Source organism: Pieris brassicae, chromosome 4 (genome assembly GCF_905147105.1).
Source record: "Pieris brassicae chromosome 4, ilPieBrab1.1, whole genome shotgun sequence".
Taxonomy (NCBI): domain Eukaryota; kingdom Metazoa; phylum Arthropoda; class Insecta; order Lepidoptera; family Pieridae; genus Pieris; species Pieris brassicae.
The window spans coordinates 19,375,763-19,402,603 of NC_059668.1; the positions used below are offsets into that span (position 1 = coordinate 19,375,763).

The following is a 26,841-nucleotide window of genomic DNA, read 5'->3' on the forward strand; positions in this document are numbered from 1 at the left end:
ACCATATTTGTAAACAAGATAAATTGTAGTATTTTTTAAAGCTAAATTTGACTTTTTAATTGTTTTTTTTTTTAATATTTTGATGCACAGTTTTGTTACACTCTGCATAAAACTAGTAGATAACTTAAGACATGATAGGTTAGGAATGATATTTTTTTTTCAAGACACGGTATATCAATTACACATTATTTGTGCGAGTGCATTACGGACAAAAACGTTTTTAAATAATGTATAAACAGCGATGAGAGCCAGAGGTGGTGGCCGGTGTGGCTGGTTGCTAAGCAGTGAGCTCGGAGCTGGCAATAAGGCAGTATGGAGCTTCGGGCGTCGGCGGGGAAAGGCGGCGGGCGCCACGTCGGCGAGTCCCCTCCCGCGGCTCTCGCCCTCCGCTCTTCAGCTCTCCCTGTCAAGTGGCTCAGTCCGCCGCGCGGCGTCAGTCTGACCGAGTGTGTTGCGCATCCTCGCAATCCCGAAGTGCCCGACCTCTGGATCGGACCGTTTGCGACATTCGACAACCCCGCCCCGTGCTTTTCCCCGAGTTGCATTTCGATTAGTGCGAAGAGTGCATTCGCTACCCGCGATCGGCGACTCCTCCCGCCTTTATTTATGTTGTCGTTGTGGTGTGGTGAATATTTGTGTTGTACGGACAAATACCGGATTATCTGTGCGCTCGAGTTTGTGGATATCACAAACGAGCTGTGGTTTTTCCGCGAAGGTAAGTGAAATTTTTCCCATATGTTTATGCCGGATGACTGTTGCGAAGCCGCGACGCGACGTGGCGCTCTTAATACCACAATAAAAACAATGGAATTAATTGATTTTTACCTTATACTGTAGATACAGTAACAGATGTCCAGCGGTGAATAGGTTAAAATTGTTTTTACACGTAGATGTTCCGCTTTATTGTTTTTGTGACGTCATTTGTATTGGCAGGATGTAGTTCTTGGATAACAAGATCTATCAGAGCAATATTAAAGAATCCAGTTGGCTGGCTAGAATCTTGTTAGAATCGGTCCTATGCCTCTTTTCCATATGGTGGACGAATACAAATGTGTAAGAAAACATGGAGGAGAGCTGGCGTCGTGGTCGGCGCGGGGTGGTGCGCGGCCGGTCAAGCGACCGCATTCCTTGTGGAATGCCGGGCTATACGCAATGTCAGTGTGACTGCGAGATTCTTGCTTCTGCACTCAGCGATGCACATTAATTGCAACATTGTGCTTGCTGGAATGTTCGTGTGTGTTTGGGAATTGTATTCGTTGCTAATTGTGGGCGTTGATTGACATGACGGCGCAAGTCTCGTGCTGCCACCCACGTAACATTATTATTAACCTTTATTTGAATTCTGCAATCTATAGGCTTTTAAAGATTCCTCGATCGACTCTACGACGCATTTATGAAGGTAGACATAAATTAAACACAAAAGTCAACACTAACAGCTGTATTGTTTGTACTAAGTTTGTTATGCTCAATTATCAGCCGCAGGATTTAGGTATTTCGTCTCGAAACTCGGATAGTATTGATTTAACACGAGCTGATAATTGATTCGAAGCTGCAAATCTGATTACTATGTTGTCCCTTGTGTCATGAACGTCGAACAAGCCTTTGAAATTTTCCACAACACATTGTACGATCTCGTTAAGAGTGTATGACACCGAGCAAAACGTTTGATAACGCTATTTCGAAACTCGTCCGTTGCGTCTTCCGCCCTAGGTATGTCACACAATTTGGGCTTTATTAATTAATGTCCCTGCTATACTGATTAATAATGGCAAAAGGTTAATGACGAGAACTTAACGGGTTTTCCATATTGTAATTTGTTCCGAAGACTGTTCATGCAATGTTGGCTATTTTAATGAAGCATTAGAGATAACTTTATAACAATTGTCTTTGTTGATATCATACAGGTGCATAAAGTCGTAGCAAATATATTATTTTAAGACGTCACTAGGTAAGAACAAACATTTATTGAGATAGATAAACAAAAAAAATAAAAATCTTATTGAGTAGATAGGTATGTTAATGAATGATTTAAATCAATAAATTAATAAGAAATGTCAAGGCGTTTCGCCAATAATACGTACACCTGCAATATTTTTCTATTAAGATTTATTCAAGGATTGTTTACCTCACATATCTAAATCTTTTTATTTCTTTTTTATTGCAATATTTCTTACATCTTATTTGAGCAAATAGCGTTGATGTTAACTATGAAAAAATATGTGAGTCGTTTTTGGTGTTTATATCAGCTTTATTGCGTGTCGTCAAGCGGTATCTAGATACGTTTTTTTTCTTCATATTTATACAATTTAAAAAATATCCCGAATACAAATTATTTAACATAGAGATGAGGCGATAAACGGTCAATTCCGAGAATTAACAAAGGCGCGTGTTTTAGCTATCTAAAATGAGATTAAAGGTCACTGAGATTGTGTAAATTTGACCCAACACCCGGACCACTAAGATAATATTTTAATAACTAACGCTTACAGTAACATTAAAATATTTCATTCATTTAATAGAGTTATTTTCATGCATAGCGAATGATAATAATAAGATATTGTTACTTACAAAATATTAAATCTGGTAGCAGTATATCAAATTAATATACTCTTCTGCTTCGTGAGTAAACCTTCAAGTTAATTGCATTCCGCGGTGAGATCCCTCTCACCGGCTCTAGGACAGTGTGCAGTAAATTGCATCGCGAGGACTAAAATCCGTAGTAATTTACTTGCCCTCGTTATTGTCCACGATGGTCTAAATAAATATAAAATTTGTGTACTGTAAAGGATATGTCTCCTCATTTAGAGTTAACGATTTTAGTTAAGATTAGTAACATAGAACCAAGGTATAGGAACGGATAACGGTTCCTTCGTGTTTGTAGAGGCAGGCCTATGCGCGTGTGCGTGATCAGACTCACACTCATAAACAGTAATCACACAGGCACAAATACAAGCATAAAACGCTCACTATAGCAGGGCCGTTGAACCGATTACCCGAGGAATTTCTCCACAACGTGCAACGTTGCACACCGTCTCTATCGTGGACGTAGAAGAAAATGTTAAGAAAGAGAGATCCAACATCGGAAAAGTGTCATAAATATGTTTCAAGCTTTTACGCACAAAGGGTGATAAAGTTCTTTCCGAAGCCGTCTAAGCTCAGAAGGATGTGATCTTTAATCAATATAGACAGTATTTACATGACCAGAGATACAATACGTATTGTTTTTTTTTTTTTGTAATAGGAGGCAAACGGGGAGAAGGCTTACCTGATGTTAAGTGACTCTCACATTGCCAGAAGGCTCGCAAGTGCGTTGCCGGCCTTTCAAGCCGACAATTATATTTTAGGTGATGCTGTAAATACAACATAATAAAAAATACAAATCGTATTGGTTTTTCTCCATTAGAGATAATTTACTTGATTAAATTACTAGAAAGATCGAAAAACTAATTAAATAATTAGAATGCGAGACCATTCTAATTATTTAATAAGTTTTTCTGAAGACTCGGTAAAAGTAAAGTGCTATCAATACGTTGCATAAGTGAGCGTTCTCTTTCAGAGTTTCGACATTTACCTGCGCGTGAATTGCACATTGGCTGTTGCACAAACATCCGCTTCAAACCTCGGCTTAGATGACAATCAACACTTTGTTATGAGAATTTTAATTATGACATTGTTAATTAAATACTTTAAACTATGGGCTTCAGTGGCGACTAGTCTTATTTCGTGAATATTCTGATCTTTATACTTTTTGAAACCTGCCACCTACTTTTTTTTAAATATACTCAAACTTAATAATTAAGTCTATTAAACTGTCCCCAAGTCTAGATAACTTGAGATTAATTTAGAAAAAACGGGCCTTCAGTCTCAAATCGGGAGGGCAAGTGAACGCAGCGACCTTGGGTCCGTGCCGCCTCGCGGACGTTCGTTGAACCACGCTCTGCGCCCGCGCACCCCGCATAACCCGTTCTTATATGATTATGAGTAATTTCCCTAAATTATATTTACACAAAAACAACGTAATTTTAATAATATTACGCTTGAACTCTTAAATTACCTTGAGTTTAATAATGAAAGTATTATGTAGATTTGGGATAACGTAACATTTGTTTACCAAATATTACTTAATAAATTTGTGTAGTATTATTAAATTTAGAGATTAATATTTAAAAAAAAATATTGAATACATCTTTAGAAAAAAAATAATTGACTAGAAAAGTGTTTTATTTTATTTTGTATGTCAAATAATAAAAAAACAATATAGAACATAGCTAAAAAGGTCGTAAGCATTTTGTCAACAGTTATCACCTACCGACTATACTTTATTAAATCTTTATATGTATATAATCTTTAAAACTTGAATTAGACTTAAGAATTGATGTACACGAATTCAGTACCCAGACGGGAACAATGACCGCCTTATTACAAAGCATGAATATCACGCCGCTAAGTTTTTTGGCAAACACTCCCAGCAGTTCGGTAAGGCTTATAATACTAAATTAGCAGATAAAATCAAATTACGCATAAAATGGTAATCACCCAGGATAAAAACGTTATGTTCAATTATTACACCTACAGTTTTACTGTGGTATTAATTTTCTTGACGTTTTTCTGTTGTTTGCATTGCCACAGGATACGTTGGATTTTCCTCGTTGAAACGGTGACTCGCATTGCCAGTGAACACGTTTAAGACATTATTTATTGCGTCTGCATATACGAAACAGGTTGCATGCTATTTAAAGCTGTAATATTGTGGAATTGAAACATCCCCTCTAATCATTTACATTCCTAGATGCGGAGAAACTGGCCTTCGTTTCAATCATCGCACACGCAGTCCAATAAATCTTACACAATTACGAGATACGAACGTTTAAACTACCCAAATGTGTTGTCATGCGCAATAAAATCAGAACGAGAAAAGCGCATATCGTTCGAACTATTTTTCCTGATATAACAATAGTAAATATAAATTAATATTATATTTGTGGATACGCATGTTTTGTTTCAATTGTAACCAGCGCTAATGACTTGTATCGCGCAGGTGACGACAGATGTTTGCGATCTCTCCAACAAGTAGGCACTTTCTCCGAGTGCACTTCATTTGTGAGCTCAAGTCGCGGTGCATTAGAAGCCAATTTGAGAACGTCATCTACGAATGTAACTATGTTATTTGAATTGTACTAGCAGATAACAGTGTGACGAAATATTTTATCTTTGTGTCAACGAGATTGCCAACTGAAGTTTAAATATATCGGTCAACTAGGAGCGTGAAAATTCGATTATAGTCGAGATTGCGTCGAACGAGGAAATTCAGCGCTGAAAACTGAATTAATTTTCAGCTACCTGGACTGCGAGTAGTAACCAAAAAAGCCTTTACAGTGTACGTAATGGATTTGGGATTATATTTCCATTATTACATTTTGCACAATTGCGCAGTTACAAATATTTTCAAACGCATAACTACATTTATTTGTAAGTATACTACAGATAACTACTACAAAAATAAAGAATAGATATTGTATTTATATGCATATTTGTCTAGGAACCAAACTACAAATCAGAAAAGCATTCCTTTGCTTGAATGATATATATATATCGTTTTATATATTTTAAATTGTTCCATGCGCCTATCTAAAGTACGAACTAATGAAATAAAATCTTATATATGTCTATTACTTTAAGCGGTTTTAAAACTAAAACCAAATTCATACCATTAATTGAATTATGTGTTCTTTAAAATCGCTAATTTATTCTAACTTCCGATCTCATGTACTTTTATTCGCCGTGACCACAGATTATGGCTAATTAGATTTCTCGTCATTCGACCTTACATGACATAGGTTTAATGCATTTCAAAAATCATCATCTAATCAAAACATTATTTTTGAATTTAAATTTTCGGAACAGACATTCGATTCGAATTTGACACATCAAATATTGTCAATTGTCAATTGTCAATCTTTACGACAATTATTAGATTGATGTTGATTATATACGGTATTTAATGATAACTTCAAATATAAATATTACCGACTTATGACTAATGAAAACTACTACTTATGAAAAATCTCAATTGATGTATATATTCGTAATGTTCATATAACACGTATCGATATCAAATTTTACCATTTATAATATATTATGACTTTACAAGATTTTGTTTAGTAAAAAGAATAATGGATAAATGGCAAAAGAAAGGTATGAATAATCGTTATGAATTTTTATAATAATTTAACATTTATTTCTAATGATTTTCTTGTAAAATACACGTGTTTTCACTGAATAATGTAGAGAGATGTAACAAGTGGTGCATCGTGGATGCTGGGGTATGGGTGCGATCGATACGGCGGGCGGGCGGCGCCCTGCAGCCAGATCTGCTCAACGACACAAATAGCCGACCCCCCCCCCCCCCCCGTAATAAGGTTATTACAACCCCCTGTTTACCTGGGCTGAGTGAACGTAGCGCATTTTATGGAATTATTTTATGATTGGACTACGCAAAATGTTAGCGACGCGTTCTATATAATATACTTTAATCCTATGAGTAATCTGTTTAAATAATTTTTAAAGTGATTTGTGTCCTAATTAACACGAACAAAATAAAATGCATGCCATTTTCTTAAACACTGCATTAAAATATGAATTTTTCTTTGCAAAATGTTCTAGATACCATACAATTGATATTTAGAATGACGACAATGTGTATGTATTTGGCATCGTTGCTCTTAATCTACACGGCCATAACAATTCTGAGAATGGTCTGTGACAATAGTAAACTGAGACATTTATTAATGTTTGAGTGTATTCGTAACTACTGGAGGTACCTTACATCATTACTCAAGAATATCTACTTTCCTACCGCAAAGTAGTAATTTTTAATCACCGCATATTGGTTTACCAATTTACTGTTAAGCAGCTTCGTACTAAATATATAAGTAAAGATTTATAAACGTGATTATTTTCAAATGTTAGAAGTACTTAATAATCTACACGCCGATGCCACCCTTATAGATAATTAAGTGATGGATACGCCAATTAAAATTATCGCTGATAGGTCTGTGGAGTCTATAGTCTGTAGTCATCTGTGTAATCTTAAGATCGAATCGTTATATCTATATGCCGTATGTATACATAATGTGCATTAAAGTAATTTTGTTGTATGGTAATATAGGCTTTGTTGTAAAAACTATTCATTGTTTCATCCACATAAGTTATCTCTCGACAAATTCATATCCTAGCTGAATACTTATAAGATTCTAATAGGATTGTAAACGGTTGACTACTTCTATAGTTCATAAGCCAACGTCGCAATACCTAAGGTCGTTTTTCCGCAGATTAGACATCATTATGCATATATTAAATAATCCTTCGATTAGAAAATGAGGGTAGAAGATGACTTGGATTTTATTTTAGTTTTAAAATAAAATTCTATTTTTTTACAAATAGGTAATGGAGGACGATTATTTAAGCTTATGTCACAGAGTAGATAAAGAACCAAGCACAGACAATACAAATTGAATTTGGAGTGAGTTTAGAAGGCGTGAAATTCGAACTGATATTTAACAAAGAATTACATAACAATAAATAAATACGCAAGCTAATAATAACTAATGATTAACTCGTATGAGTGTGACACTTTGTTTAATTGTATTTATCAATGGGGGTGGTATCTTTTGCACTTTGACATTTCATTGCGAACGTGAATCACTGAACAAAAACATGTGTTGTGAATGACATTTGTCTACCACGTGACATGCAATTTATTATCCAAACAATAAACATCGCGTCTAATTGGCTCATTATTTCAAATAAAACGCTATAAAAACCTCATGATAAGACAATTATTGTTATGAAGGTATGTTCATGCATATTAATATTAATTATGTTACATTCCCATATGTAAACATTATTTATAAACATTTAACAGTTATGTTAAAGTTTAATTCACTCGAAATGTTATATTTTACTTGAAATAGATATTTATGCAAAAAGTCGTATTTTGTAACACTACAATCTATGTATGTATGAAATATTAATATTTTTCGCTAAGAAGGATTGTTAATTTTTCTTTTTTTCTTTCTGGGTTGCGTCCTTACTTCCCATACATTCTTATTAGAAAAAATAAATCAATAGCGCTACAACCTTTTTAGGTCTGGGCCTTCTGTATCTGTTTCATGATCATTTAATTAATCTAATAGGCAAGTAGGTGATCAGCTTTCTGTGCCTGACGCACGCCGTTGACTTTTTGGTTCTAAGGCGAGCCGGTTTCCTCACGATATTTTCCTCCGTTCAAGCGAATGTTAAATGCGCACAAATAAAGTCCATTGGTCACAGCCGGGGATCGAACCTACGACCTCGGGGATGAGCGTCGCGCGCTGAAACCACTAGGCCAACACTGCTCCCTTATCTTATTAGAAACGCATTTATATTAGTTTATCTATTAAATATCAACCGTTTGATAAGTTATAGTAAAAATAACAAGGATTTTAACTGGAAGTCTAACTATCCTATCAATTTATTGTTAGAGTTTTTAAAGGTTAGTAATTAATTTAACATAGACTACGCTGACTACGAGTTAATGACTGTGCCATGTGTCCTAATATGAAAACCAACGATGCAAACTCAATTAATATTTGCTTCTCTTTAAAATTTCGTAATAACTTTATATCTTTAGTTTATATTACAATTTTGGTCGACTTATTCCTGTACTAATGCACTAAACTAAATTTGTATCGTTACTATTAAGCTCGTTTTGTTTACTTATACTTATTTAGTATCAAATGATAAGACGGCTTCCATCCCACGGTAAGGAAAACCCATTTTTATAAATTAAAAGTATGTAATTGTTAAAATCTTACTTTCCTATATATTTTAGTATTGTGTGGAAGGATACGGCAATTAAATAAAAGCATTGAAATTTCTAGTAAAATATTTGGCATATTAAGATTTTATACGGCATTTATGATCATGAAATCGAACATCATTGCGTGTACTCATGATTGAATCAAACGAAAGTGGGACAATGCACCCAAACTGTAACATGGTAATGCTTGTCTCATGCGTCGTCAATTGTATTAAATCAAAACATTTATTATTACCGTATATTCTTCTTTTAACTCTTCACAAGACGGACAACCTCCAGTGGCTCCATGGCTTCGACATTCCAACTCGATAGGAAACCTTCTCGTGAAACACCTTCTGGATCCAGCTTATAAGAAACATGCGACGTTAGCACCACATCTCAAATGCTTCTAAGCGCCAGCGGGTATCTTCTACCGTATATCAAAATCATTATTAACACCAAAATTCTATTTCAACAATAAAAACCAGAGACATTTAACAATTCACATACACTTCGTCGTCTACCCTACAATTACTATAACAATATTGCGAGTAACATTTACGTACATTCAAATGAGATTAATTTATATTCACGGTGACATCAAAGGGCTCAGCTTAGTAAAACATTTACATCTGGTGTTCGCACAGTGTCGCCGACAGCTGCACATTTAGAACGCATCCTGAAGCATCACTCAGATAAAAAGACAGCTCTCGCCAGATTGAGCATACGAGATTTTTGCGTATGCGACATACATTATTAATGTATTATGAATTGCGCGTAACTTCACAAATTGCATTAGATATTTTAATACTTGTATATTTTATAGTGCATACTAAATTCATCTATGATCGATTTGCTTATGAATAGCTTCAGTACGTGTAAAGTACGTGTGAAGTTTGTGTATTTTGACTATATTTTTTGGGAACGCTTCAATAACAATAAAATACATTTCAGTAGAAAACATAATGAATTATCAAATCCTTGCTGTACAAAGTATTTCTAGATTATATCCGATTTTAAAAACCCGATCGATCGATATTTTTTTTAAATATTAATAAATAACGAATTTCTTGAAATGGACATGCCTATATGCAATTATCGTTTTGTATGCAGTAAACATTGATTACATAGACAGACGAGTTATAAATATGTCATACATAAGATGAGATAAACAGCTGAGAGCCAGCTGATTTCGTTACCGTCGATCAAGCGTGGCCTGACTGTGGGTTTGTCGCTTTAACTATCAAATATACTAATAACTTACTGGTATTATCTGGAAAATATTTATTCTACGTATATATCAAGATGCAGAGTTGCCTATTGAATCAGTGGCCACGAGCAGCGCAGCCGTGCGTACACAATGGAAACTCCGAGATGTGATTGGCGAATGTGTCTGGAATGTGCGATTTGATTTGACTTTTCAAAATGATTTCAGTCCACCACTGGGACTATGTTACCGCTGTCGACTTATTTCATAACTGTTCTGGAATTTAAGTTATCTGTTGCACCATTCATTTTTGTTCATAGTAAACTAGATTAATGCTAACATATCACTAAAGTTTGATATCGAAGGCCGTATTGAGTACCAAGTGTCGCAAGCCGCTCACCTCGCCGGTTTCTGCGGGTCACGCGCACTCCTTTCTAAAGTGCTTTCTATCTACATTTGCACGGTCTGCATCGCTTCAAAGCACTGTCTCACCTTCATGCTTTTCCAGGTGAATTATATTGGGTTTCAGTGTAACCAAATGTGTATTTGTTGGATGTCTCAACACTTCTGGTTGTATGTTTCAAGTTACAACCGAATCAATTTATTGAGCGCTCGCCGCTTGCATTTTACATTAACATTCCGATTGCGGTTCGTCATTTGCGATTGAGCTTATGTACGGTACATTCTTTGTGTGACATTTGCTGAAGATGCTTTATTTTGAAGGTCTATGATGTAACTTAAACACTGCTGTGTTACATAGAACGGAAAGTAAAATCCGTTGCACAACGTCTTGATTGTCTATACCTCGTAATTTAGTACGAATTGAAAGGAGTCGACTCTGATAGACAACGCTAATTAGACTTCATTGCTGTTTAAATCCCAAGGCATATTGTCGGCACCGTTTATTAGAAAGTTGTGATGTAACTATAGACTATAGATAACATCTACGTCTTCTTTCTTTCTACTTTTAACTACCGCCTTTTATTTATGGCCAGTGGTTCTGATATGATATACCATATGCAGTAATGTTTTTAGCACGATCCCCTTTGATATTAAAGCGATAAAAACCTAGTTTTAATAATAGTATATTTAATGAATTCCCATATTTCAAGTTATTTAGATTATTAAAACTAGCTACCCCCGCGAATGTCCTTTCGCCTTAATATGTTTATTTTACTTAACTTAACTCACTTTCAGTAACTATACATACGGAACATTTTGCTATGCTAGCCCATATACACTGTTGTAAGTACGAAATAAAACTAAAAGCTTATAAAGTATTTTTTCTTAATCTCGAAAAATGAGATAAATTAAAAAAAATACTCGAATTGGTCCAGCCGTCTTTGATTTTTGAGCTTAGCAACATATTTTTGGATTCTTTATTTATATATATTTAAATATTAATCGAACGGTGAAATAAAGGTAACTCCACGCCAAATGCGAAATATATAAGGAAAAAACCCATAACAAATCAGGTAGTGTTGGGGTGAACAGAACACCTCAACACAATGGAATGCTGTTTGTATTTCCGGTTTTGCGAAACCGTGGTTTTGGGTGGTGCTTCCTAGTAATTACTTTGATTATTAAAAACACTTCATAATTTAAAATTATTTCTTAGATGTTAGTTGTGTCTTTAGAGTTACTAAAGTGAAGTTTAGAACTAAGAGTTTTCAACTGAAGATTGTTGTTAATTGACCACTAAATTTGACTTTTAATTGAATTCACAATTATTTCATCCCCCGACGAGATGAGTTATTTAATATTATCGGCAAGGTTTTTGTTCAACCTTTCACCCAATAAGATAGGGGATAGACATTTTTTATAATTTTGCTTTGTCGCCTGCAAATTCTTCTTTCATACCGGACACACGTCGTAAATCGATAAATAAAAAAAAATGTATTTACTCATTTTTAGTACATGTGCATTAAAATGTGTAAGATTTGTGAACCCTTTTATATAAAAAATAACTGTGTCAGGGTTCCCAGTTCTTCCATAAGAAACTTAAGTATACATTCCTTAAAATATATTTACTTATATATAGTTTAATAACATATTTTATTTGATTTATTTTCGTTTTTTAAACTGTTATCAACACGCTTGAGTGCATGAGTGTGAGTGAGTGAGTGAGTGAGAAATATATTATATGTATTGAGTTCGTTAGTTTAATTAATCCAAGGGTTGAGAATCATCCGCCAATCAGCTATATTAATGTCTAATTAATTTTTTATTATATTATGACAAAGCCTTTTAAAATGCGCGACCATTGAGTGAACCGTTGGCATCCGTGACTCATTATAGGGTGCTACATTGTTTTCTTTAAAATAACGAAAAACACGTGACGATAAAAACGTGATCGCTAGGGTAATATCAAATATTTCCTTTAGGATTTTGAACCATACTTTTATACATTGTCATTGCGCGTTTGATACACGACACTTTGATAACACCATTGTTATGACGGAGAACAATGAGAGAAAATGGCACATCATTATTTAGACTTTATGTTGTGTATGTGAAAAAACTGCAGTAAAAACAATACACTTTTATTTATAATGGTTATCTTTAATCTGATTGTCAGCTGATCGAATCTGTAGCTACGCAGCGTTTTAAATAAGTCTGGCTTTTTGGTTTATTTGACGTCATTCTCTAAAAGTATAATTTTAGTTATAGGCGGCCGACGTCTTACAATACGACATTAACTTAAGTTTTATTTCTATATTTGTTAAAACCAAAAGCTCTTGGATTTTTACTAAAAACGTTTAAAATCTCTTTTGTTGTAATTATAATTATAATTTGCCGGCTAAGGAACCTTAGGTTTTAAAAATAAAGATTAAGATTATAGCTGGTTAAGAATTACAATATACTTAATGGGTGTCCACGGTCTCCTGTTAATAAATTAGCTAACCGTTTTTGGTAGACGTCGTTAATTACGTTTTTATCGTCGTAAATCACACCTCAACGTTATTGAAGTTCCGAGGCTTTATTGACATTCAGACTGGATTACGCCGTGCTGAATAGAATCTCAATCTTCACTATTAACCACGCGTTTAGTGTACCAATTTAGATTTTAAACCAATGTTTCACACTGTATATAAAGCCTGTATAATATAAATTAAATATATGAATCAAGTAAATCATATATATATATATATATATTTAATGTTTTTGTTATGTTAATGGATTCAACCATACAAATATTACCTTGCCGAATTATGTTTTGAAAAAAAAAGCAAGTAAGTACTTAACGAAAATAACGAACGATGTAATGGAATGTAAATTAGTCAAATTTTATATTATAAAGAGCATTTTAATATTTTATAGGATTTAAATTAATTAATTAAACAAGATTATTGAGAAAGGCTCTATATAAATTAATGATTTACCAAAAATATTAATATAAAAGCGTAGAGTTGTACTGATTACCATTTTTGTTATAATAATTGAACTAAGAAAATAGAGTGTATCTCGCTCTTATATAGATAATGTTCCTCGTGTAAATAAAATATAATTTTGTTTGAGAAATAAAGTTCTTTAAACATTAAAATAAAAATTAAAAACGCCCTGCCTCGTGTCATCGACATGTCTAAAATATTTCGCAAGATTGGATTGTTTAGCTACTTATGTAGAGGTCATTGCCACCACGTCGCGTCACTCCGTGTACCCTCATTTTCGGGTTTATCAGCATTTTCACTACTGATTGCACTATTCAATGTAAATTTGGCGTTTGGGCAATGCGTGATTATAACAATTAACGCGAACGGTATGTAAAGAATAACAAATATAACCCGAAAAATGTAGATTTTTTTTTTATAGAACAGGGTCAAAGGGGCAGGCTCACCTGATGTTAAGTGATACCGCCATGGACACTCTTAATGCTAGAGGGCTCGCGAATGTGTTGCCGGCCTTTTCAGAATTGGTACACTTTTATTCTGAAGGTAATTTTATTCGTAACTTTATCAGTAACTTCAGTTGTAAGTGCAATTTTGTTTTGTTCCTCGTATTTCTTTAAGTTTAAGACCATTTTTTTGCTGAGTAACGTTAAAACTATGATTTCTGTCGCTTTCAAATATAAATAATTGTAATTAATGTATGTAGGGATTAATAACATAGACTGTCGCATATTTAGAAAATTTACAGTTTACAGAGTAACAATTATATCATATATACTTTCACTACGCAGGGCACCTAACGGAAGCTCTCAAATAGGAATATTTTTCAACAAGTTTCCCGTTTTGCAACAAGTTTCATTCATTCGTTTCTCGTATTGGTACTAAAGCCGTTGTTCCAAAGATTAGGGAAAACCATTTCAGATTTATATTGTTAGTATTATTCGTCATCATGTATTTATCAATTCCAGTCACAGAACAAGCACCGCCTTGGCTATATTTGCTAGATTAAAAGGGGGAAAAACCCCTTGAATTTCTGTGTATAAAACATGTTTGTGATTTTGCGTTGATTTGAAGATATTTACTGATTGGGTTAAGGCGATAACGTGAATGTTAAATTTTATGGCAAATATTTGTAGGTATAAGAGCTAACCGTGAAAATCGCTTTAACGTTTCAAGCTAAATTTATATGTTATTACGTAATAGCCGTGTGACAGAAATATTATGGAAATATCGATAAAAGAGGCGCTGAATAGAAACCGGTGGACACATATCAGTCGGAACCTAAAGCGAGAGACTGAAAAGAGAGACAAACGTTAGATTACCGTGAATTTATTATTATTTTTTGCTATTCACAAAATCATAAGTCTTTTTATCCTATTTTTAGTCTCAATGTAATGTAAGTTTTTAATAACATTACAATTCCGTATAGATTTGACACAATGACGCATATTATCGTATCGTATGATTTTTGCGTGAGAGAAATACACCTGCTTTAGCCCAAGATCGTAGTCACAGTTCTTGGTACATTATTACGGCTCTTACATCACGCTTGAGAAAAACAGATTTTAGAAAGTTGAAATAGGTATTACTTATTGCACTGTGAGAAAGTCGTTATTCATTTCCATAAAAGAATTAGCATAACAGATGCATAGTACTATAGTAAGATACTAAACACTTACAACATACAGCCGTTTTAATCATTACAAATTTTTGGTTTTAAGAAAGTTGGTTTGGTTTTGGTGCTGAAGAAATGTTCTTTGTCTTGTACGATTAAGAAACAGCAATTCCTCGATTATGATTCACGGTATAATCTAAATCAATTATCGGTATAATTAAAATTAAATATGTATAATAATTAAATCTGTTTGTCGATACAAATGAAAAAATGAATTTTACGATAACCCAAAAACTCATTCAACCTTATTGTTTTTTATTACGTGACGGAAGTAATTTATATGATACAAAAAATTATTAACCTACGTTTGTGTCGCGTCGTCCAGTCGCTGTGACATACGTCACGTATCATATAAGTCATCTTTTGTCTATATCTTGATAATACATTTCACCTATTTTGTTTTCATTCATAACAATAGCGTGAATAGGGTCCATTAAGGGCTAATTGACGGACACCCATACAATAAGGTGGACACGCAATTGTCTGTATAACAATGTAATGTATATTCTTAGCAAAACTGTAACATTTTTCATGTACAATTTAATTTTTTAACCACAATTAAACACCGCTCATAGCAGTGTTGGCTTGAGTGTGCGACTCTGATCTTTGAGGTCGTAGGTTCGATCCCCGGCTATGCAGCAATAGACTTGACACACGAACTATGATGGAAAACGTGAGGAAACCGGCTTGCCTTAGACCCAAATAGTCGATGGCATGTGTCAGGCACAGCTGATCGCCTCCATATATATTAGATTGACAAAAGATCATGAAACAGACATACCAATCTAAGGGCCAGACCTAAAAAAAAGTTGTAGCGCCACTGGTTTTGTTTTTAAACTTCGCTGATCATTCTTAAGTCAGACCTCATTTATATTTCAAAATAGAAACCCGCAATTAAAATATACAAAGCATAATAAGGCGTAGGAGGCCCTATCGCGGTAACTCGAACGGAAAAGGCGCTGCATCCTGCGCAAGATAAGCCAGCCTCATCTGCGATTTCACCAATACTTTATCCTTTACGTTTAACAGTTATTTATCAAAGCGCTAGGCTTCAGCAAAGCCAATTTTAAGCCCCTAACGTGTCTTTCATACATACCCTCATACTACATTAATTACAATTATCATATGATTTTCCAGTACTTCACAGTAAATCGGTATTTTAAAATCAGTTTTGTACCGCGCAGCCTGTACGTACATTCACTATTTAAGCCTTGACTTGTTTAAGCTATCACGGAACATGATTAAAAATACATAGTATTAAGAATATCCATAGCTCTAAATCACCTGCATCATGAGGACGCCCCACATACACAAACTCACGTACATACCCAGTTTACACTATCACACGGCGTAACTGAATGAGATATTTAATATTTTTTTATTGATGTTTCCTTTTTAAAATATTGGAACCTTTTTGTATATATTTTGTATTCTATTTCAGACTATATCTTTAGCACAATAGTGTCTTCGTTACCTATTTACACAAAATAATAAAATATATTTGTAACAGTTAACAACGAGTTGGTATAATGCTAATGATAATTTTTTTCATGTTGTGTCGACTTATTGCGTGTACGCATTCCATTCTGCACATAGTAAATAATACATGTGGCCCAGTTTGTGCTCCATTTACGTTATCATGGTGGTAAAAATAAAGCAATTCATTTAGCGAGCAAGATTGCAACAAATATGAAAGGTTTATTTTATCAGCCATGACATGTTGTAAAACCAAAATGCATACACGCATTGGTTATTGGGTTGTTAACCGTCATTAAATTGATAACTCCGTGTTCTAAATATTTGACGTGACGTTATCGAAGCCAAAAATAGCGTCTTCATTCATTACTCATTTCTAGCTGGTAGCGTGGCTTGACTTGGGAATGACGGTTAAAATTTTATTGATAACATAATACACTATTTAGCCTTTGAGCCTAAATAATGCGCATAGGGAAATAACTTTTAGGTGGGTAGGAGGAAATAGTAAACATGGAAATTATCGTATAAAGCTATCACAGAAGTAATAGTATTATTTTCTTTGACACTTTTTCGGACGGCTTTCAGTTTACAGTAGAATTTTTAGTAGTAAAAAAATATACTTTTGTGTCTACCCACATATTCGCCATTCGAATTCGATACCGAAGTTGAACTGTAAACTAAAAATTGTTGTAATGAGATGATTCTTTGCAATAATATATGCGATCCGCGCAATTGTCATTCAGAACATGTGCCATGGAACATGACGGCGGGAGACATTACCTCTGAGTAGCGTCTGAACGTTTTGGAGGTCGATGCACGACCCCTGTAGTTGCAATAAAATACGTAATATTAGGTTTACACGTGATTATTATTAACATGACAGAACTTTCACAAAACAATAACTATTTGAATTATTTTTAGATATTTTTTTATTAATTAATTTGTCCGTCAGATATCCTTTTGAGCAACATCAAAAGACATGACTAGATCGATGTTAGGGTTTCTAATAGATAAAACGTATAATAGGATAATACAGTCAAAATCTGTTATAACGACTTCGAAGGGACTACTAATTTGGTCGTAAAACCGATGATCTTGTTATTAAGTATTCAATACATAAGAATTCACCTTTGATTTTGGTCAATATAACCGGTATGTTGTTCTAAACGATGTCGTCGTAAACGGTTTTGACTATATATATATGTGTAAAAATGTTTGATATATTTGTGAGGTTATGTCGCGTGGCCAGATGAATGATTCATTCGGCAGTTTGCCAATTGATAACGGTTGCTATTTGTATTGTGAAACAAGAACTATAACGGGTTTGTGTAAAAACTTGCGTTGATAGTACATATTTATTTATTCAACTCGACAATCTAACACAATGTTTGTCTGGAAGTTATGTAACAATGCAATGTCCAAGGAAGATAAGTTTTAAATAATCTAAATATAATGATTTAATCACATAACATCTTAATTTCTTTAAGTGTAAATTGTGAATTGTAACGTTAATACGAATAAATAAGTGATTTATTTATTTATTTGTTTAATACCCTTTATATTGATTAAGAAATTTTTATCCCAAACTAAACCTATTTTAAAAAAAAAACAAGTACAGTTCTATGAAAGAAGAATTGAACGGGGAATGTGAAAAACATATATGGCGAATCAAATCAAATCGTTCTAAAACATTAAAATTTTATTTTACATTTTATATCAATTAAAAATGACAACCAACATAATCTGAATTTGTTTTAATTAAAAACTAGTTTATGCATATTAAATGTAGTTCTATTTTCAAAAATAACGTTTTCTATTATAAAGTCGTTGTGTCTCTTGTTTATGGTACCTATTAATGTTGATTAATTAAGTACCTATATCCGGTAGTATACTTTATAGGTATGGAGAGAAAGCTTTGTTACTTCATTTCTTCACACCGAAGAGCATCCAGACTAGTTTGCCTTTTATGTATAAGACTTTCGATTTGAAATTATAATACTAGATAGCACCAATCATAATATACGAACATAGGATTGACTGTGTACATAACGACTTAGGACTTACTGATTTTTACTCAACTTTAGTATTTTTATATAACGTAAAATATTGATATATTTAATTCATATTAACAATAATCATTAGGGATGATGCTATGCAACTGAATTCAAAAAGGAACTAGACTCTGACCTTGCTATTTGCCTTTCAGCTTCTCGAAATAATCTCGTTGGCCTTCTCAATAAACGTGGTTTTGTAAATGTTAAAATTTTAACGACCTGTTTTGCGTCTTATTTTTCGGTGCCATGCGTGGTTGTATTTCAATAAAGTCTTCTAAAAAGGTGGGGCTTTGCAACACTCATTTTTAAATTATCAACACTATTATACAACTACTTTAGGGCTTGATAATCCACGCTAACCAAGGGCAGGTTGGAGGAAGACATTTGGTCGAGTTTTGAAGACAATCTGGTGTCCTCACGACGCTTTTCTTCAGCAAACAAATTCATCTCGCGTCGAATAGCGTAGTACATTTTTTTAATGAGGTGAATATGCGCTTACGCAGGCTCGCGCCATGGATGTCGAGCTTGACGCCGGGACTGTGGGACTAGGTCTACACTCAAATCCCTCTCCTATTCAGAGGGGTAGCGAGACCCCACCCACTAAAAACACCTCAGCCCTTCACACACCCTTAAGATGGGCCCTCAGGGTTCGCCAGGCATTCTACGCAAGGATCGTAGTACATCTAGGCAAACATAATTAAACGTCCGTCGATCCGTAATCTTTGGCAATGCAGTGTACGAAGCTATCACAACATAGTAATCACTGAGCAATCAAAGCTTTGTTGGGTATTTTTAAACATTTAAAAGCAAAGGCCGTATGGCTTGATAGCTATTATAGATAGTTCCCAGTCGCGTCATTGGCCCCGATCCAGGAATAGGCCATCCACGGTTCAAGTGCACGCCATTTCCGGTTTTAATGTACTCTAGTGTGCCCGGCCGGCGCCGGGATAATTGTGTAAGCTGTAAGTCTGGTTACATCAAGAATTTATTTCACTCAATAATAGCTTGTGCTAGTCGCTTGTAATAAAAATTATTAGATTTGATATAAGTGAACCAAGCGATCGTAGGTAAGAACTAAAACGTATTGTTCACTATCTCTTTAACAGGCGATCTCAGATTCTGAGTGAGTTATTGTTATGCCGGGAATTGAAATTCCCGTCCATATTACCAGGCCATATAATATACATATTATTTTTAAATAATGGAAAAAACGAACAATACGTCGTCCTAGAACATTCAATCGTTCAATCCTAAGAACCTTTGCTCGGGTTGGTTATTTATAATATTTTGTGAAAATGGAAAACCGAAACGCAGACGTGGGCGTAATAAAGGAAAATGAGATTTTGAGTTAAACTGTAGTATAAATGTCAAAGCGTGGGCAGACTCAGCCCCCTGGTGCCTGGATGCATGTGGGTGGACTGTGGAGCCTGCGCGCTCCATAGATCATATTCTATTTACTGACGAATTGAGGTCGTTGTTCTAAAAAGCGATTGGGTTGATGTAATTTATATTGTAGTAATGTTATATTTATACGTTCTTTACACACCGTTAAAACCTTTTTAATTCTAAAATTCATATAGTTTTGTTTGTGTTTTTGAAATTTGATTTAAAAGCGTTAACACCGACACGGTATACAACTTATCTGACGGGATCTGTACACATGATGTCTTGACACCTTAAAAAGCTATTTACAATTTCTAAAATGGTTTTGGTCGTGGCTAAGACTTATGTTCCTATGTGCGCATTTTTAACACTCATTCCTACTGTAAAAACATCGTCAGGATAAAAGTTGACGTGGAAAGACACAAAAAGCCTCCTGATCAAAAACTGTATGAGCGACCTATGATTGTAAAAGATCAGCAACATAAAATTGTCTGGGAAGATATATAGATTTTATATTATTCAATTTTAAATTACTTAATATACACACCTCTTAAACAGAACTGTAAAAGTCAACACAACAATATTTTTTTTAGTACAACAGTTTTAGAGTACGAACGAATCAACGCATGACGCCGCAAGACAGGGTTAGTTGAATAAACATCAATTTAAGTACATGATGAAATATTTGTGTTATTTTTACTCTGATAGCAGATAAGATAAATGTAATCTTAATACTTATCACGTAAACAATACACAGCTTACTTTAATAATATCAGTGTAAACAATTCTTACCTCCCATACATTCTCTCTACATCCTTTATATGTCACATCGTCAGATTTAAAGAATAAACCTAAAATTGTGACTCTTGGGACATGGAGTTAAAGTGCACAGCCAATATTTAAGGTGGGGCCTTTGAGATAGTACTGGTGATCAAAGAGCTGGGGCTTTAATCAAGGAATAAATCTCGCACGTTACCTTTAATTAAATAGATTTACTTTTGGGATCATGAAATATAATTTATTTTAATTTCGGATAGAGATACGTAGGTGAAGTTTTATTCTACACCATACACGGAAAACACTAGTGACGAGACAAATGGAAGAACTTGGAGGCTTTCATCCCTTCGGATCCCCTTTCCCTTAAAATAACCTTATTATTTAAATATAATTGGACGAATAAAGGCATGTTTTAAATGTATTTATACGTAGACAGTCAAGTCGATACCTTGCCATGTCTTCGTCTTTATACAATCCATACGGCATATTTACTACATCTTCAGTCTCACAGATGAGACATAAATAAATTCAGGTTAAATAACTATCAAATCTAAAACTCAAAATTTATCCAAGCGCTAAATAGTAAATACTCTATATAAATGTAGCGAAGCGATGTTTAGTAGGCCGATTCATGCCATGTCCTTACATTTGCTATGTTAATGAGTTCTCAGAACGTCTCGGCTCTCGACTCGAGCTACGCGTTTAGATAACTTCCTTTTGCACTTCTTGATATTTGGAAATTCCAAATGAAGCCACGCAAAATTTGATAAACCGCGATAAAATTAGGAATGTGTAAATATTACTTTTGTGACACTTTTCACGGCATGGTATTTCTGTAGATTGCGAATACGAATTCTTCGAAGTAAATTCTAGAACGTCACATAACTCATAACTGTGCAAATGTTGGTATGTGCGTCAGCAGTGAGATTAGGCATTCGATATGTACTCGGGTTTCAATTATCCGAACTACGATAGCAGTCTCATAAAAACGTATACGCTAAATTGCCTACGCTAGCGTGAAATCGATATACCTACCATTAGACTTTAGTGCCACCTCTAAACAATTTTTTTTCTAAACAAATTTTGTTTATTACAGAGCGACTATTGAGCATATATTTAATGTATTGACACGATCGAAAATGTTTGTTCCATTACAATTTACACGTGTAGTAATTTTGTCTTTATTTGCGTTTCTGTCCGTGACCCTGCCAGACGGACTGGACATATATTTACATAACAAGAGGACGGAATCCGGCGCGAACGCATCGCCACCTCACCGTTTATTCAATTAAATATAATCAGTCGATGAATGACGGCCTGGAATACGCCTATCTTCTACGTGCTCTTAACATTGTACCTACATTGTAGTCTTCTAAGTTCTTTTAACCGTGGCTTATCTTTTGGTCTGGTCTAAATATTTCAACAGTAACACAAAATCAATATGGTAGCGATAAGGACCCGTCAACCATTCCAGCGTTGTGCATTATTTAAATGCGATTTGTCAAAGACCTTTTTGTGAAATATTTTTCTTCTTCCAAGCAGTTACAGCTCATTAAACAATTTATAGAATCGATATCCAGTCAAGAGCGTAACTCCGATGTTGTAAACAAATTATCGAGCTATTATTAGAAGTTGCATTCAAATAGCTTTGAACTAACAATACCTTATATTTTGTTTTTCTGTATATTTTCTAGAGTTTAATCTTCAAGCTTGAAACTAGAAGCTAGAACTTGTTCGTAACAGCGAAATCAGGTTAAACATTAGACTTATCATTCTACTACAATGTGTTCGAGACAGTTTGTTGCTTTATATAAAACAATGTAAAAATACTGATTTATTATATTATGTATTGATTATGTATGTGTTTGTATAGTTTATAAAGAACACAACATTTTAGGAAACTCAAACTTCACTCTTGTCATAACAAAGAATCAAATTCGAAGTCAGAATATAGCTTGCAATTCGTAATAGTTTTTGTTTACTTACTTTACAGTAAGGTCTCTGATTTCTTGTTACAAGGGGAATCCCCATCGCATACGCTACATTTTTCTGTCAGCATTGCATTTTGGTTCACAATATGTTACTTTCAATACTTTGCCATAATAGAAGTCTAGATCATTGGCAATTTCCTAATCCAGTCGATTTTAGTATTTCAATCTGAGTACCTGTTCAATTGTAGTTTTTAAACAAAGCGCTTTGTCTTATGCATTGTGGTTTTGTAAGCAACGCTTGAACGTAGATTGTCAAACCACTGATGCCATAATCACTGACACAGATTGTGGGCTCATCGAAGTTGAAGTCGTGAGACGCCATGACAGGCATCCATTTAAAAGGGAAATACCGTCACGATGCTTGCGCGAATTATGTTTAGCCATAAATATATTTTATAATATAGGGTTTACACCTATCCTAGATAATCCTACTTATTAACTATTGTTGACTAATGTATGACTTTTTTATCCAGATTGACAGAAGTGCGTCACGTGCGCCGAGGCCACGGATGCATCTCGAGCGTACAATGATCTGCTAGCGTGGAGGATGGTGGGCGTGGGAGTGGCCGAGGGCGGCACGGGCGGCGCCCCCGACGGCTACTACGGCGAGTACTACCCGCCGGAGCCCTATTATGTCCAGCCGGAGATGTGCGCGCACCCGCCGCAGCACCCGCAACACACGCATATGTGCACCATGCACGCTGACTATAGTAAGTATTCATGATAAAAATTGTGTTAATTTGATTCACCAAATCGGATAGAGGTTAATTCCGAAGCGGAACGGACGACGTCAATGTCATTTGTCAAATTGAATACGGTTGGCGGGCTGCGTATTCCCCTGTCTGTCTTCACTCACAACAATGCTTACAAACAACAATAAAATGAGTCGTCAATGTATAACCCATAATGGCCTCAAAATATCAAATATGTAACTTTACCTTAATGGCAAAAATTATTGTAAAGTACAGCTAACTGAAATTACTATAAATATTAGATACCTTCAAAAAATAAACAATAGACACAGATTCACGAGTTCATTAAATACTTCCTTAAACAAGGTGATTAACAACTTAATTATTTTCATTTAAACTCATTCCCAATTAAAACCAAATATGTATGTGTTGCCCATTAATGTACTCTTCATTCACATTTGAACCTGACTCATCGTTGTAGTTGAGGTTAACACTCTTTCCGGAATAACTTATAAAGAACAATGACAAACCTCACGTAAAATGTATTGATTTAGGTACAGTATTAAAAAACATACATTTGTAATTGCTTATAATAAAATATCCTGCTTTAGTTTTACTTTAATTGACTTTATTTAAAATCACATATGGAAAGGATGTAATTTTTTTGGCAAAAGCCTCCTTCGCCTTGCTCTATATCTTCCTGACCCGGGCTTTCCGTAATTAAGTTAATAATTAGCAATTAGGTTTGTCAGTAATATGTCATATAAATGCTTTTCTATGTACTAATTGATTCTAACTTGTGGTTAAAAATCTGAACGCCTGTAAACATAAATATACTGCATTTAAATTTACAATTAAAATAACAAAGTTAAAATTGAAGTTAATACGATATTATTATATGAAAGAATTTAACTAAAAAACAATCTAATAGCTGGCATGCCGGTGGTAACATCAGCGACAATGATGCCACAGTTGATGCCGCCAGTGATGGATGAGGGCATGCGGCACTATCTGGTACACCCGCACCAGCATCATCACCAGCCGCATCACCAGCCCCATCACCAACAGCCCCACCATCAGGCCCAGCCGCTTCACCAACCACCCCACCCATATGTGAGTAAATAAAACCTATGCACAAAACTCTAAATAACAAAATTATTATTTCTAACACCCTATCTAAAAATCCATCAATAATTTTACACAAAAAGCCGATACAAGACTATAAATCTATAATAAATATACGCCTTAAAAACCAACATCTATGGAAAACACGCGACCACACAACGGGAGCGTTAAAGGAATTACATGTGTATCGTTTTAAGACTTCAAAAATTTAGCGACATCTTATAAAAATTAAATAGGAAAGACAAATGCTTGCATTTTTAGTGTTTATAATATTATAAATTATTATTATTCAAAATGGAAATTGTTTCGCTTGAATTTTTTTGCTAAAGTACTAGTATACTAAGGTAAACACAGACTATTGGTTATTAATGTTTTTATTCATACCAAATGCACGGTTTACCGATATGTAGCCGGCATCAGTTCTTATCGATTATTCGTAAACCAAACGTCAATCATGAAATTTATACGACTATTTTATGAGAACAGCTATTATAAAGTTGAAGTTAACCGTGATACACGTATACTAAGCGGATATTATTCTGTTAAATAATTATTATACGTCATATTAAATCGATCGCGTACGTTGGAATTTATTTGTTATCGTTGAATATTGATACAAAGTGTACATGTTGGCAGTACGTGGCACTGACGTTTAGGTTTTGAATATTGACGTTTATGGTAGATAACTTGAATAGTAGTTTACGTAAACAATAAATAAGAAGTAATTCTCTGAAAATTATGTGCGATTCCAATGAAAAACTTGATGAAAAGGAAAAAGCCGAGGTTAGTCTGTGTATTTAAAGATATCCAGAAATATTATTAAGAAATCTAACACTTATCGGTATTTGAATTAAACTGCAATATTTACTGAGTTTTTTAATAAACGGTTTAGTGAATTACTTTTATTATTATTTTCGAGGTATCTACATATATCGTTTATTGTATTCGATAATAGGACTAAACAAAACTTAAAGTTACTGGCGGGCTTTAGGCGCCATATGTTTGTTTACGTATTCATTTGGATCATTAAACATTCCAGGGTCCCACAAATGGTGCAAGCGGTCCACAGCACTTCTACAATCCGGGGTACACAACACACTACCATCACGTGCCTCCACACCACATGCAGCATTCACCACCACCACCATTATACCCAAAAGATGAAAGAACTCAGCGGCAGTATTCAAAGCTAAAACAGAAGCTGGAAAGGAAGCAAAATAATAGAAATAATGGCACAGGTAATTACACAGTAAGAACTATGTGAAAGATATGTTTTAACTTATAATTGAAAATATATAGTTTAGAATATGTCTATTCAGTTTTAGATACCAATTTAATTTAATTAAAGTTTACACAATTTAAATTCTAAATTAGTTGAAAACAAATCTTAGAAATGTATCAGAGTTAATGTATTTGCTAATGTTGATTCAATGAAATTACAGAAATTAACTCCGGTGCCAGTACGCCGTCACTGTCGCCACGCAAAGAACTTAATGGACGTGGAGGAGGTAGTGGTGGAGCTTCATCAGGAACATGGTCAGAGGGCGAGGGTTCTTCAGCAGGTGCTTCAATACAGGGCGACGATGACAATGATACACAAGCTTTGCTAGATCTGCTGTCTGCTACGAGAACTCCTCAGGTAATGCAAAATAGAGCATGTTATTATAAATTTCATAGGTTGCTTATTCTAAAAAAAAACACATAATTAACTCATAAGCAAACTGCTTTATTTAGTTATTAATTTTTGTTCATTGAATACCTATTATTTTTAAGTTAAGAAAATTTTTAGTCTCTAAATCCTATTATTATATTATTATTATTATATTATAAAGATTTGTTGATGTTGTTATATGTATTAATTGTATTGTTGTAATAATAATACAATTTCAGGTCAGTGATATGACCCCAACAAGTGCTCTCGTGCAGTGGAACTCCCCAATACCAGAAGGTGTGACTATGCCCAATGTTGATCTGACATATGATTTACTACTGGGAGACCGTGGTCGGTACAAGGCTATTTATAGTGGACCTTCACTATCGTGCAGGTAATTTATTGGTTTGTCTAGTTAATGAAGTAGGGTTTGACAAATTTTTATGTGAAAAGTGTGTTTTAAAAATAATAATTAACTAGAGTCAATTGCCACAATAGTTTGAATCATATAATTTGCAATATCTTTTCAATTATGTAGTAGAGTTGAAGACTGTGACTGTGACTTCAGATGGAGAACTGTGA

The 26,841-nt window shown here is 34.4% G+C and overlaps 1 protein-coding gene across 2 annotated transcripts in view; it reads left to right on the top strand.

Annotated features, from left to right (window-relative positions):
* The first annotated feature begins 423 nt into the window (after positions 1–423).
* LOC123707946 (fibronectin type-III domain-containing protein 3a) overlaps positions 424–26,841 on the top strand; it is a 31,487-nt gene continuing 5,069 nt past the window's right edge. The window contains exons 1-6 of one of the 2 annotated variants that reach the window (XM_045658282.1): positions 424–715; positions 23,265–23,501; positions 24,415–24,596; positions 25,648–25,846; positions 26,051–26,247; positions 26,499–26,653. In XM_045658282.1, the coding sequence (XP_045514238.1) occupies positions 23,339–23,501; positions 24,415–24,596; positions 25,648–25,846; positions 26,051–26,247; positions 26,499–26,653 (896 nt within the window). In that variant the 5' untranslated portion in view covers positions 424–715; positions 23,265–23,338. Of the gene's footprint in view, positions 716–23,264; positions 23,502–24,414; positions 24,597–25,123; positions 25,392–25,647; positions 25,847–26,050; positions 26,248–26,498; positions 26,654–26,841 lie in introns of those variants that run through there. The other variant, XM_045658283.1, reaches the window with a different exon arrangement.